Source organism: Gymnodraco acuticeps, unplaced genomic scaffold (assembly GCF_902827175.1).
Source record: "Gymnodraco acuticeps unplaced genomic scaffold, fGymAcu1.1, whole genome shotgun sequence".
Lineage (NCBI taxonomy): Eukaryota > Metazoa > Chordata > Actinopteri > Perciformes > Bathydraconidae > Gymnodraco > Gymnodraco acuticeps.
This window is the reverse complement of record NW_022990110.1, coordinates 159,549-173,160: the sequence shown is the minus strand read 5'-3', so window position 1 is coordinate 173,160 and position 13,612 is coordinate 159,549. Positions and strand designations below refer to the sequence as shown.

At 42.2% G+C, this 13,612-nt stretch overlaps 1 protein-coding gene across 1 annotated transcript; it reads right to left on the bottom strand.

Annotated features, from left to right (window-relative positions):
* Window positions 1–3,372: 3,372 nt before the first annotated feature.
* Window positions 3,373–4,697, bottom strand: LOC117546335. The gene is made up of 4 exons (XM_034216541.1): window positions 4,650–4,697; window positions 4,465–4,506; window positions 3,952–4,374; window positions 3,373–3,717 (listed from the first exon to the last, which is right to left on the bottom strand). Exons 1-4 carry the CDS (start codon window positions 4,695–4,697, stop codon window positions 3,466–3,468), a joined length of 765 nt encoding a protein of 254 aa, XP_034072432.1. The 3' UTR covers window positions 3,373–3,465.
* Window positions 4,698–13,612: the final 8,915 nt, after the last annotated feature.

Below are 13,612 nucleotides of genomic sequence, written 5' to 3'. Positions count from 1 at the left end.
GTTGGCTCCATGGCCTGTGTTGGTCATCAGAATCAGAATACCTGTATTCGTCCCACAGAGGGGAAATGTACATGTTACAGCAGAAAAGAGACAAAGGCAGCTTGATGTTACCTAGAAGCAAACAAAGTAAAAAAAGTATAATAAAAAGTTACACAATTTACAAAATACACATCCTGTAACAGTTCTGAAACGCTTTCTCTGTCGTGGGTTTACGTCCACGGAAACGTGTACAAAAATGTGTACTGAAACTAGTTTGGAAACGTGTACTGATATGTGAACGGAAGCGTTATGTGTTTCATATAAATCAAATACAAAATGCAATGTTTGTTTAACAATGTGTTCCAGGGTCTGCTCTGGTTCTGTTTTCTGTCTTATAAGTTATTTTGCATCAAACTTATTTTGCGTCTGCGACCAGCGACTTCTTCTGATCCTGTTTCATTTCGTACTGCTACGAAATACGTTAAAGAATTATTTGAAACGTTTCGAGAAGGACACGCCCCCCGCTGAGCTGACCAGGATTTATTTCTACATGTATTTATTTTTCTTGTTATTTCTGACCTTGGTTTTGCTCCTGGAATTTCTTCAGCTCTTCCTTGATGCCTCTGAGCGGCTGCTGCACTCTGTTGTCCAGCCTGGGAAGGTCCTTCATCCGGCGGTCGATGAGTGGGATGGATTCCTCTGTGCTGTAGTACTGGATGATGAGGTTGATCATGTCGCCCCGTGGCTGCCTCTCCTTCAACCCCTGAGGGATCTTCTCCAGGTTGAACACAAGTTTCTTGAACTCGACCTCCGTCAGCTCGTCCAGGATGGAGCTCAGCGCCGTCCTCCACATCGTCTCCAATCTGTCCAGGGCCATCTGAGCACAAACAGGAGGAGGTGTAGAGTAACTACATTTACTCAAGTACTTTACATAAGAACAACTTTGAGGTACTTCTACTCCACTACAGTTCAGAGGTAAATGGTGTACTTTTCCTCCACTACATGTATTAATACCTTTAGTTACTTCTCAGATCTGGATGAATGATGTGAAATCTAACCAAGTGTTGAATCAGACTTTAGTTCCACCTGGAGTAAATCCACCAGCTACCCTGCAGTATACAAAGTACTTCAAACTAGCTGCACCTTCACCAGCTTTGAGAACACTTTCATGATCAATCATTATAAAACATATCATATATATTATTCTGAAATGGACCAATCTGCACAACGACTACTTTTACTGTCGCTACTTTCTCTATATTTTGATAAGAATACTTTTCTACTTTTACTTGAGGAACATTTTGAATGCAGGACTTTTACTGTAACAGAGTATTCCTACACTCTGGTACTTCTACTTTTACTCAAGAACAAGAACTGAGTACTTCTACTTTTACTCAAGAACAAGACCTGAGTACTTCTACTTTTACTGAAGAACAAGATCTGAGTACTTCTACTTTTACTCAAGTACAAGACCTGAGTACTTCTACTTTTACTCAAGTACAAGACCTGAGTACTTTTACTTTTACTCAAGTACAAGATCTGAGTACTTCTACTTTTACTCAAGATCTGAGTACTTCTACTTTTACTCAAGAACAAGATCTGAGTACTTCTACTTTTACTCAAGTACAAGATCTGAGTACTTCTACTTTTACTCAAGTACAAGATCTGAGTACTTCTACTTTTACTCAAGTACAAGATCTGAGTACTTCTACTTTTACTCAAGATCTGAGTACTTCTACTTTGACTCAAGAACAAGATCTGAGTACTTCTACTTTGACTCAAGAACAAGACCTGAGTACTTCTACTTTTACTCAAGTACAATATCTGAGTACTTCTACTTTTACTCAAGTACAATATCTGAGTACTTCTACTTTTACTCAAGTACAAGATCTGAGTACTTCTACTTTTACTCAAGATCTGAGTACTTCTACTTTGACTCAAGAACAAGACCTGAGTACTTCTACTTTTACTCAATTACAGGCTCTGAGTACTTCTACTTTTACTCAAGTACAATATCTGAGTACTTCTACTTTTACTCAAGTACAAGATCTGAGTACTTTTACTTTTACTCAAGATCTGAGTACTTCTACTTTTACTCAAGTACACGATCTGAGTACTTTTACTTTTACTCAAGATCTGAGTACTTCTACTTTAACTCCAGTACACGATCTGAGTACTTCTACTTTAACTCAAGTACACGATCTGCATTGTATCTATAGAGCGTTAGTAGTAGTGTACTAACCCTAACCTCTCAGGATATATTTTACTTTTCCCATTTTTTTCAATACTGATAGGATTCATGGTTTCCACCCAACAGGAGGAGATTTACCTCTGAAGTGAAGTACAGTTTAAAGTAGCAGGGAATACTAAAACCCCTTAAAGTAACCCTTAAAGTAACCCTTAAGTAAAATCATAATGACATGTTACTCACAGATAGATTTTCTGAACAAGCTGAGAGTGAACTTACTGCGTCTCTTCCTTCAACCTCAGCCCGGGTTTTCACACTTGGTAGATTTTTTAATCAGATGTATAGAGAGGAAGTCAGAGGAGAAGGAAGTCAGAACCTGTTTGGATCGTACCAACTGAAATCTTGATTTGCTGTCAATCTGGAATAGAACAAATATATAAAGGAGAGAGGGGGGGTTATTTTCTCCAAACGTTCATGTTAATCCCCTCAGGACATCCAGTCAGTCCCCCCTCCAGTGAAGAATGGTTTGGCCTCTGACTTAACTTCCTGTTGTGTTCGTTTCCCACACCTTTTTTAACATCCTTTCAAACTGTAAACTATTTATCAGACGACTGGTAGACTTCAAAAACTGCATTAAGTATACAAAGAATAGATACACAATACTTTTAACATATTTTTAAAGACCAAATCCAAAGCATATTAGAACATCAACGTGTGTGTCTGTGTGTGCGTGTGTGTGTGTGTGTGTGTGTGTGTGTGTGTGTGTGGTGTGTGGGTGTGTGTGGTGTGCGTGTGCGTGTGTGTGTGTGCGCGCGTGTGTGTGTGTGTGCGCGCGCGTGTGTGTGTGTGTGTGTGTGCGTGTGTGTGTGTGTGTGTGTGTGTGTTGTGTGTGTGTGTGTTTGTGCGTGTGCGTGTCAGATGTGGCTAACATGGGGGGATGATAAGTGTGCAAAACGTGTGTATAATGTATCAGAGTTAGAAAGAGGAAGTCTGAAGAGGTTTGGATCGTACCAAATGAAATCTTGATTTGCTGCCCTGTTAATTTGTAATAGTACAAATATATAATGGAGAGGGGGGGGGGGTTATTCTCCAACTGTCATTGTTAACCCTCATGACATCCAGGATGCCGACACTTTGAACCTGCATGAAGACACGTTATTTATTTTCTTATTTATTCATTTTATCTTATGTCGTCCTTTATTTTGCCGAGAGGGAACATTACTTATGTTATTGTGTTTTATTATCACAGCCAGAACTTTGAAGACAAAGTCAAAATGTTGCGATTTTGAAGAAAAACTCTACATTTTGTGATTTTGAGTAAAAAAGTCTACATTTTGAGGAACTGAGTTGAGAGACACTTTCTCACGGCACTCATTGGGCTTCATGTATTCAAGAAGAAGGACGTCTCCGACTGAAAGGTCTTTGCTCTGCTCGGTGGCCTCGTCCCACATGGTGACGCTGATTTCCTCATCTTCCTGACTCAGTTTGAAGCTTCGCTGATTCGTCTTCTTCTCCTTGTGTTGCACCTTCACTTTGTTGACGGGATAGATCTGAAAAAAGCAGCAGAGAAACAACAATGATTTCTATTTCACAAAATGTTTAAACAAACTGCCTTTGTTTGATAAATAGAATTGGTCCATTGGTTTATCTTTAGTTATCTGTCAATAAATAGGTTTCTAAGATCTTGAAAAGGCATTTAAAACATGTAAAAGACACATTTGTTGAATGCATTACCAACCTAACCAGGCTCCAGTGCATGAAGCAAGTCTGCAGTTTGAACTCACCTCGGTGACGGTTCCTTTGACGCTCACGTGTGTCTGGGGACGAGATGATTTGATGTCTTTAATGGAGGTAAGCGGACTCTCAGGATAAACCAGTCTCTCAGCTTCTCTCTCGAACTCCTCCGGGACGATGACAGGTTTTGTTTCTGACACTTTGCTCGATGCGTTGACCTTCACATATATTCCATCTTGTGTTAGATTCCTGAAGATGTAGGAGCTCCCCTCTTTGACTTTTCGATGGTGATCTTTTCCGCACACCATCAGTTTGATGCTGGCCGACTCGTCGGCGACGCCCAGAAAAAAATAAGACGTCCCTTTCTTTGTCTTGGTGTCATATTTGAGCAGCTCGGATTTTTCAACAACTTTCCCAACAATCTCTTCCGTCTCAAGAATTCCACTGGATTTTAGATCAAAGATGGATTTCCTCTGCACACAAAGAAAAGCCTCTCCATGAACTCAGCTTGGAGAAAGTAAATGTCTCAAAGCTGCAAGTGATAAATAAGAAATAAGATTTACCCATGGAGCTTTTCCATCCTGGGAGTCACGAGTCTTCGGTTTCTAACAGGGCAGGAAGAAATATGTTGACTTTATATCACACAAAGGTTTACGGCCGTGACTCTTTAATGATGAATGTTGTGAGTTGGGTAACTGCGGTGGCCGACAGGTGTGTCTCAAACGCGCTTCAGCCATCGGCGGTGTACCGCTGAAAGGGGTCTGACTGCAGACCCCTGCAGAATGCAGAGGAACATTAGTTCCGCCTATCGCACCAGTAAAGCCAGGGGTGCCCAATACGTCGTTCGCAAAGGTAGTGTGGGTAGATCGCATGGCATTGAAAAAAGAAAAGAAAAGTTAGCCCATCATCCATCCTTACTTTGGCATTTGCCACTTGATTGACGCACAGGTAAGCCAGTCTGAGACCTCATCTTTTCTAACACGCAGTTCACCGCGCATGCGCAGTCAACCGTGCCAGCTGCAAATCACCGGCGAGCTGATTACCTGCTAGCCTTCCAATTTATACAATTCTACTAAAGAAAGGCTATCAAATTGACGTAATGACCAAGCACTGAGTTGTATTGTGCCATACGGGTTCATGCAGTTATGCAGGTTCACCAACATCAGGTATACTCAGTATATATATATAAATATATGTTTGGCATTTTTAAAGTAGGTAGATCATTTTGACTTGGTCATTTTAAAAGTAGCTCCCAAGCTGAAAAAGTGAGAGCACCTCTGAGTAAAGCCAATAGATCGTAATATTAAAAACTTTCATTTTGGAGAAAAAGCGCCCCTGCACAGAAATCCTATTTATTCATCATGTGTTGAATCCGTTCTAAAATGTGTGTCCAGGAAAACTTTAAAATAACGGTAATTGATTTAAGGACGATTTTCACCTCATCACTCAGTTACTTAACGGCTTTCATATAAATGTACTAGTTGTGTAGGCTACTGGTCATGCTTGAATTTATTTACCTAAGACATAATAGTAAATAGATTTTAGTTTTAAAGGTACTTTATTAACACTTTTATGCATACTTGTGTTGAGGATGGAGTACAAATATCGTTTATCATTATTATCCTATTTTGTCGATGTGTTCGATTCACAACATTACCCTAACCCTACCCCTACCCCTCACATCATATACTAACTGGTTTTCGGACCCCCCCAATAAAGCAAAGCTGCACGTTTCAGAGTGGCCTTTTATTGTGGCCAGCCTAAGGCACACCTGTGCAATAATCTTCAAAATAAAATAAAGTCACCGGAGGAGTTAAAGGAGAGTGACGGGAGAAGGAGAAGAAGAGGGCCGCTGGATGGATGGATGGAGTTGGCTTCAATACGATGATATCAACAAGGTCTTCTGTCGGCTCTGTGCATCAACGCAGACCTGCTGACTGTGAGTGGAGAGGAGACAAGAGAAAGGTGTTCGCTTTAGGATCAGTTTAGGGTCATGAAGGCTCCTCCTCCTCCTCCTCCTCCTCCTCCTCCTCCTCCTCCTCCTCCTCCTCCTCCTCCTCCTCCTCCTCCTCCTGCTGCTGCTATTTCTGCTCCTCCTCCTCCTCCTCATCTTCCTCCTCCTCATCTTCCTCCTCCTCCTCCTCTCCTCCTCCTCTTCCTCCTCCTCCTCCTCCTCCTCTTCCTCCTCCTCATCTTCCTCCTCCTCCTCCTCCTCCTCCTCCTCCTCCTCCTCCTCTTCCTCCTCCTCCTCTTCCTCCTCATCTTCCTCCTCTTCCTCTTCCTCCTCATCCTCATCTTCCTCCTCCTCTTCCTCCTCCTCCTCTTCCTCCTCATCCTCATCTTCCTCCTTCTCGTCCTCCTCCTCCTCGTGAAGAAGACGCTCACCCCCTGGAGGACAGAGTTAGAAATAGGAATGGGAATTTGAAAGCAAATTTATATTCGAATATTCGAACCCCAAAAAAACGGTTAACTGAATTTATAAATATTCATAACTCATATTCGAATGGCTGAATCTTTTCGAATAATCTTTCCCTCGTTAGAAACACCTCCCTCTTCATTGAGCTGTTTGCATGAAGATACAAACTTCAAACAGTGCTACTGCATCGGCTCGATATTAATTTAATTATTTATTATTATTGTTTTAGAAAAACGCATATAAACGCATATGCGTTTATATAATAAAATATATATTATATACATTATATATACATACATATATGCAGGGCTGCCCCTGGCCAACTTGTGGCCCCACGCAAAGGTGTTTCATGAGGCCCCCCAGCATAGCCGCGGGAAGTCATTTAGGGGGTGCGGCCAAAAGTGGGGAGAGATTTCAACAGTAACATGAACATAATAGCAACCGGCAAAAAAGCTCTATGACTATTATATGCTACTGTATACAGCTAATTTTATTTGAAGTAAAATCAGAACTATTTTATTTAGTTTAATAATTTTTATTTAGGTGGTTGCTCACTTTTTCAAATGTAGCACCTCCAGCACCCCTACTTCCCGCGGCTATGCCCCCCGGGTCTGTACACAAGGCATAATTGCACCGCATTTACACATAACATGAGGCCCCCTCCGCAAGATGATGCCCCAAGCAGTCTGTGTGATCTGCGTGTAGGGAGGGCCACAGGGTCGCACCTTGCAGACAGGCAAGGCAGGCAACTGCTTGGGGCCCCGGACCAGAAGGGGGCCCCCAAAGAAGGTAGATTAAGAAGGTCCACAGCAACGATAATATGAAACACCCTTTAATTTACTGCAACGACATGTCGGGAAACCCCCTCAAGGGGTCCCCATGCATAGCGCGCCGTCAAAAGCTGCTTTATAATTTCTGTGTCTCAGGGCTTCTTAACAGAGGTGTGGACTCGAGTCACATGACTTGGACTCGAGTCAGACTCGAGTCACACATTTGATGACTTGAGACTCGACTTGACAACATCACAAAAGACTTGCGACTCGACTTGGACTTGAACACCAATGACTCGGGACTTGACTTGGACTTGAGCCTTCTGACTTGAGGTGACTTGCTACTTTAATTCAGAGGTCTCCAACACGCCGATCGCGAGCTGCCGTTAGAAGAGCAGACTCCCGTCGGGGAAAGCAGAATCTTCAGCCGCTCCTACTCTTGCTGAGAATCCTTGCAGGCAGGGGCGGGTCTTTATTTAGCTGGGCCCACCATGCGGCCAATCATATGCGAGGACACACTAGGATCATACCATTATGTGAAAGAAGGGTGGGTGCACAGCATGTGCAGAGCGACGGGGAGACGGGGAGCCGGATTTAAATGCAAGCGCGTCGGAAAAAGTCAAGAAATGAGCGAAAACCGAAAAAAGAAGCAGCATCTGGCTGCTTTTCAATGATATTGGAGAAAGCAAAGCTGAGTGCAGGATCTGTAAAATGAAAATAACCTTCAGAGCAGGGTAAACACTCAGGATTTATTGTCAGAGGTGGGAGAAGTTCAGACAATTAAACAAAGTTACAATCAGGGTTCCCGCGGGGTCTTAACAAGTCTTAAAAAGTCTTACATTTGATAATCAGAATTTAAGGCCTTAAAAAGGTCTTAAATATGATTCAGAAGGTCTTAAAAATTATCGGATTTGAAAGGTACTTCTGTGTTGCGATAGCGTCTAAATGTGTTTTGGGGGAAATGTCCGGACGGCAAAGTAACCAGTACGGTAACAGCCTTTCAGTTCCCCCCAACAATTTGTATTGAATTAAATCAACATGGAACCAGTAATCACTAACTTTGTTTCCCCCGGCCCCTTGTTGGAGAACACCCAGCTAGTAACCTAGCAACCAAGCTTCAGCTAGCGGCAGTCAGAAACTCAGGTATCTTCGAATCTACTTACAAATAAATATGGGGAAGTGTCAGTTCAACCGTATCTGGTTGGAAAACATCTAATTTAGTGCTTGGTTGAAACCAGTGGAGGGAACGTGTTTGAAGCCCGCTGCACCTTTTGCAAAATAAATTAGCGTTTGTTTTGCTAATGTAGCGTTAGCTAGTGCAGCAGCAGCTAATGTAGCGTTAGCTAGTGCAGCAGCAGCTAGTGCAGCGTTAGCTAGTGGAGTGTTAGCTAGTGCAGCAGCTCCCGCAACAACACCGGGGGACCTCCGGGCGAAGTTTGGGTCTACGTCAACCCTAAAAGCGGAGGTGCTGTAGACGCTAAATACCGCAGCTAAACACCAATCATACAACAGCAACGATGAAATAGTGTAGCCAAGGCAGCAGAGCTCAGTCTGAATATAGCTCTTGTCACTCTCTCTCAGAGACACACACACACACACACACACACACACACACACACACACACACACACACACACACACACACACACACACACACACACACACACACACTAGGGCTGCTCGATTATGGCAATAATCAAGATTATGTTGGTCAATAATTAATATCACGATTATTAAATATGATTATTCATTGACTTTGAAAACATCCATTTATTGAACTTTAAAACAGATAATAATTTGAACAGTATCTTTTTAACTGTTGATTACCCTGAACGTATAATTCAACTGAAAAACCAATACAAAAATTAATTAAATAAATGATACATTACTAAAAAAATCATTAGATCAAATATGTTGTAGTGCACTGTCACAACCTAGCAAAGCTAAATAATCGTTTTTTCCGATTATGTTGTTTTCGTAATTGTGGCAGGCCAAAATCGTAATTGCGATTAAAATATGATTAATTGCACAGCCCTAACACACACACACACACACACACACACTCAAGCGCACACACATACACGCTTTTTGTCTAACACGCTAACACAGTTCTGTACTGTTATGCTGTTGTGTTCAGTCATTGTTCTTATGTTGAACATGAATACATTTACTTTGTAAGTGATTATGGGACGTATTTCTTCTTTATATACATTTTCCTTCATACTTTATTGCCGTGAAATAGGTCTTAAATTCTATTCAAAGTGGTCTTAAAAAGGTGTTAAAAAGTCTTAAATTTGAGTTGGCGAAACCTGCAGGAACCCTGTACAATAAAAAGTCCTGCATTCAAAATGTTACAAGTAAAAGTACAAAAGTATTAGCATCAATATATACTTAAAGTACCACCTGCAGAGGGATCTAGATGCAGGTGTTCTTTTCCCCATAGAGACGCCTCGCTGCACATTATCCCTTGCATAAAGATAGATTGTGGGTCCCTTACAACATGTTGTACACAGTGGAAATAAACATTCTGGTTACCTCAACATCAGGGATCTTATACATTAAACTCCTTCTGAATCAAACCGTCACGGTAGCCTTACCTTACTGATCCCTCTTAAATTAGAAAAACACACGTTACTTTACCAGCAGAGAGAAAATGGATTATTAAATTATTAATGTGACTAATAAAGAGCAATTTGATTATTAAGTATTATTCTGTTGATCGATGTCATTACATTTGGTGAAAAACACATAATGACTTGTTTATGACTCGTTTTGTCAAAGTTTAGGACTTGGACTTGACTTGAACTTGCCCATCCTGACTTGAGACTTGACTTGGACTTGCAAAACAATGACTTGAGACTTGACTCGGACTTGAGCGCAAAGACTTGAGACTTGACTCGGACTTGCAAAACAATGACTTGGTCCCACCTCTGCTTCTTAACATTTAACAACCTATTAATGTGTCATACCCACTTAACGGGAAGAAACTCAGCTACCTGACGATATGAACCATTTTCACCTAAACAAAACACAACTCTAACGCCGATCGTCTGAATCAGCACAAAGCCAAAGGGTGCTACTGCACTTAGCACATAACTCACGGTGGCAATATTTTATACTTCATGCACAAACTATATATCATCTGAAAGCTGAGATTCCACAGATTCCAATGGTATAAATATCATCTCTGGGTGACCAAAACTCACGGCAGCAAAAGCCAGCAAAGAAAACACACAACTTAGCTTTACGGAACGACAAATTACATGTCACTTGTTAGACGCTTTTATCCAAAGCGACTTACTTACTCAATACTGTGGACAATCCCCACAGATCAAAACTTGCTGGCTGCGAATCACTCTCATTCACCAATGGGTAATGTTTAGATGGATTTAGGAACTGCCCCTCGATTCTATTGGCTCTAACGGTTCAAAAGAGATGTCAATCATCAAAATCGACCGATGGGTTCCAGAGATATGGAAAATCCACCCAAATGACCCCAGAAGTGTTTCCTTTTTCTAAACCTCTCTAAAAAGGTAAAATGTCACTTGCTTTGCATCAATCTTGATACAGGGTACTTATTATTATACTACAGATTGAACATAGTACACAAATGTAAATTATAGTGTCCGTCAAAAAAACTAAACATTACTTATAGTGAAAACCACCCTTGAATGATGGGTTAGTCCGTTTGAGTTTTGAGTACGCAAACCAAAACCTCCTGAAAAATGAAACAGTGGAACAAACTGTAGTCTGGTGCGCACCAGAGAAGCGGACTATTAGGTTTGAATGAGACCTTAGCGTTTTTGTGTGTGTGTGTGTGTGTGTGTGTGTGTGTGTGTGTGTGTGTGTGTGTGTGTGTGTGTGTGTGTGCGTGTGTGTGTGTGTGTGTGTGTGTGTGGTGTGTGTGTGTGTGTGTGTGTGTTGTGTGTGTGTGTGTGTGTGTGTGTGTGTGTTGTGTGTGTGTGTGTGTGGTGTGTGTGTGTGTGTGTGTGTGTGCGTGTGTGTGTGTGTGTGTGGTGTGTGTGTGTGTGTGTGTGTGTGTGTGTGTGTGTGTGTGTTTACCAGCTGCAGGTTTCTTCTTCTTGGTCACTGCTCCTGTGTCAGTTTGTTTGCTCATCGCCGCTAAACAAATACATTTAAAAAAGTTAAACGCACCGAAAATGAAAAATATAATATACATCTCTGAGGAACTGCACACGGCTAAAGTAGCCTCCCTCTCCTCTGTCATCATTCTGTTGGACCTGTCTGCTGCATTCGACACGGTGAATCATCAGATCCTCCTTCACACTCTCCAAAAACTTGGAGTTTCAGGCTCTGCACTTTCCCTCCTCACCTCATACCTGAAAGACCGTACCTACAGGGTAACTTGGAGAGGGTCCGAGTCCGACCCTAGTCAATTAACTACAGGGGTCCCTCAGGGCTCTGTTCTTGGTCCCCTCCTCTTCTCCCTGTACACAAACTCGCTCGGATCAGTCATTAGCCCGCATGGTTTTTCATACCACTGCTACGCTGACGACACCCAATTAATTCTGTCCTTTCCCCGCTCAGAGACCCAGGTCGTCGCACGCATCTCTGCTTGTCTAGCTGACATCTCTCAGTGGATGTCTGCTCATCACCTCAAGCTCAACCTTGACAAGACTGAGCTGCTCTTCCTCCCGGGAAAAGATTGTCCCACTCTTGACCTAACAATCAACATCGGCACCTCAGTTGTTTCCCCGACTCAGACTGCAAGGAATCTGGGTGTGACCCTAGATAACAACCTGTCCTTCACTGCAAACATCGCTGCTACAACCCGCTGCTGCAGATACACGCTTTACAACAGTGGTCCCCAAACTAAGGCCCGCGGGCTGGGTACGGCCCGCCTCCACATTTGGCCCGCCCCCCTGAACAATACCAGAGACGCGTTATGATTTTTTTATTTTTTTTTAAATTTAAAAAAAAATTTAGTCTGGCCACGTGAATCCTAGACTAGCCCCTGTCAAAATGTTGTGACCTGCTCTATCGAAATCAGTCGCATTGACTCGAAGACACCTTTTGAGTTGAATACACTGTTGGAAAGAGGATATTCCTAGCTTTCTAATGATATCAGGATTGTTTTTGTACTTCAAATATTAAGCGAAATATGTCACATTATATAATGACTGTCACCGAGTCATCATTTTGAGAAAAAGGCCTTCAAAGTTGTCTCTTCTCTGGAATCCATCGATCTGATTGATTATTAGCAAATGATCAAAATACTACCGAGGGAAGATATTTTCGTTTGGAGGGGAAGCTCGCGAGTGTCACCGAGTGTGTGAGTGTGTGTGCTTGTGTAATTTTGCGTTTGTGTGTATTGTGTTTGTTTCCCGGGGAAAACACTCACGAGAAACCCCGGCTGTTGTTCTGCCTGCTGTGACGTTAAGTTACTCCGTTCTCCGTTGGAATTATGCCGAAGCTTCAAAGTTGTATTTATCATCTGAATTTGCCGAAACAAGTTTAATATTCTGAAAGCCAAGACTTTGTTTAATTGAAATCAGATGAAAACAAACTGTAACGGACCCTGCCGTGTTATCTATGATTACTATACTCTTACATTCATAATTTCAGCGGAGTGAGGGGGGCGGCGCTGCGGAAGAGCAGATTGCGAGTGAGAAATAAATAAATTGGAAATAAAAGTTTCATATTCTGAAAGCCAAGACTTTGTTTGTTTAAAATCAAACAAAACACCCGAACCCCGAAAAAATAGTTTTTTTTACGTAAATCCACGTTTATTTTGAGAGATTCTGCTCTGACTACTAAGCTAAACTTTTACCTGTTAAGATTGTGCACGGCACAACAGAAAGTTACAGTAATTTTCAATGGACTTTTTTTCTGTGAAGAACCCAGAGAGGGTTATTTGGTTATTATTTATTTCATAAATAGTGTTATTTATTTCATTAATAGTGTTATTATTTATTTCCTGACTTTTTTTCTGTGAAGATCCCGGAAAGGGTTATTAATATTTGGTTATGTGTGGCTTTCTAGAAAACAATAAATGTTTACGTTTAGACACCCATGCGATCGTCACACTTTTTCTGTTACAAACTGACCCGGCCCCCATCAGAGAAGGGAACAGTTATGTGGCCCTCACAGGAAAAAGTTTGGGGACCCCTGCTTTACAACATCAGGAAGATACGTCCCCAGCTGACACAGAAAGCCACGCAGGTTCTGGTCCAGGCTCTCGTCATCTCACGCCTAGACTACTGCAACTCCCTCCTGGCTGGTCTACCTGCATGTGCCATCCGACCTCTGCAGCTCATCCAGAATGCAGCGGCTCGTCTGGTCTTCAACCTTCCTAAATGTTCCCACACCACTCCGCTCCTCCGCTCCCTTCACTGGCTTCCGGTAACTGCTAGAATCGACTTCAAGACACTGGTACTTGCTTACCATGCTGTGAATGGATCTGGCCCTTCCTACATCCAGGACATGGTTAAACCGTACACCCCAGCACGTGCACTCCGCTCTGCATTATGAACGCGCATCTAACCCACGGGACCGCGCCGCCCG

Coding starts and splice junctions, on each gene's coding strand:
- LOC117546335 (XM_034216541.1), bottom strand. CDS start 4,697: ATGTTCCTCTGCATTCTGCAGGGGTCTGCAGTCAGACCCCTTTCAGCG. Junction 4,507..4,649: donor CAGTCAGACCCCTTTCAGCG/GTACACCGCCGA, acceptor CTGCCCTGTTAG/AAACCGAAGACTCGTGACTC. Junction 3,718..3,951: donor TCAAAGGAACCGTCACCGAG/GTGAGTTCAAAC, acceptor TGCTTTTTTCAG/ATCTATCCCGTCAACAAAGT.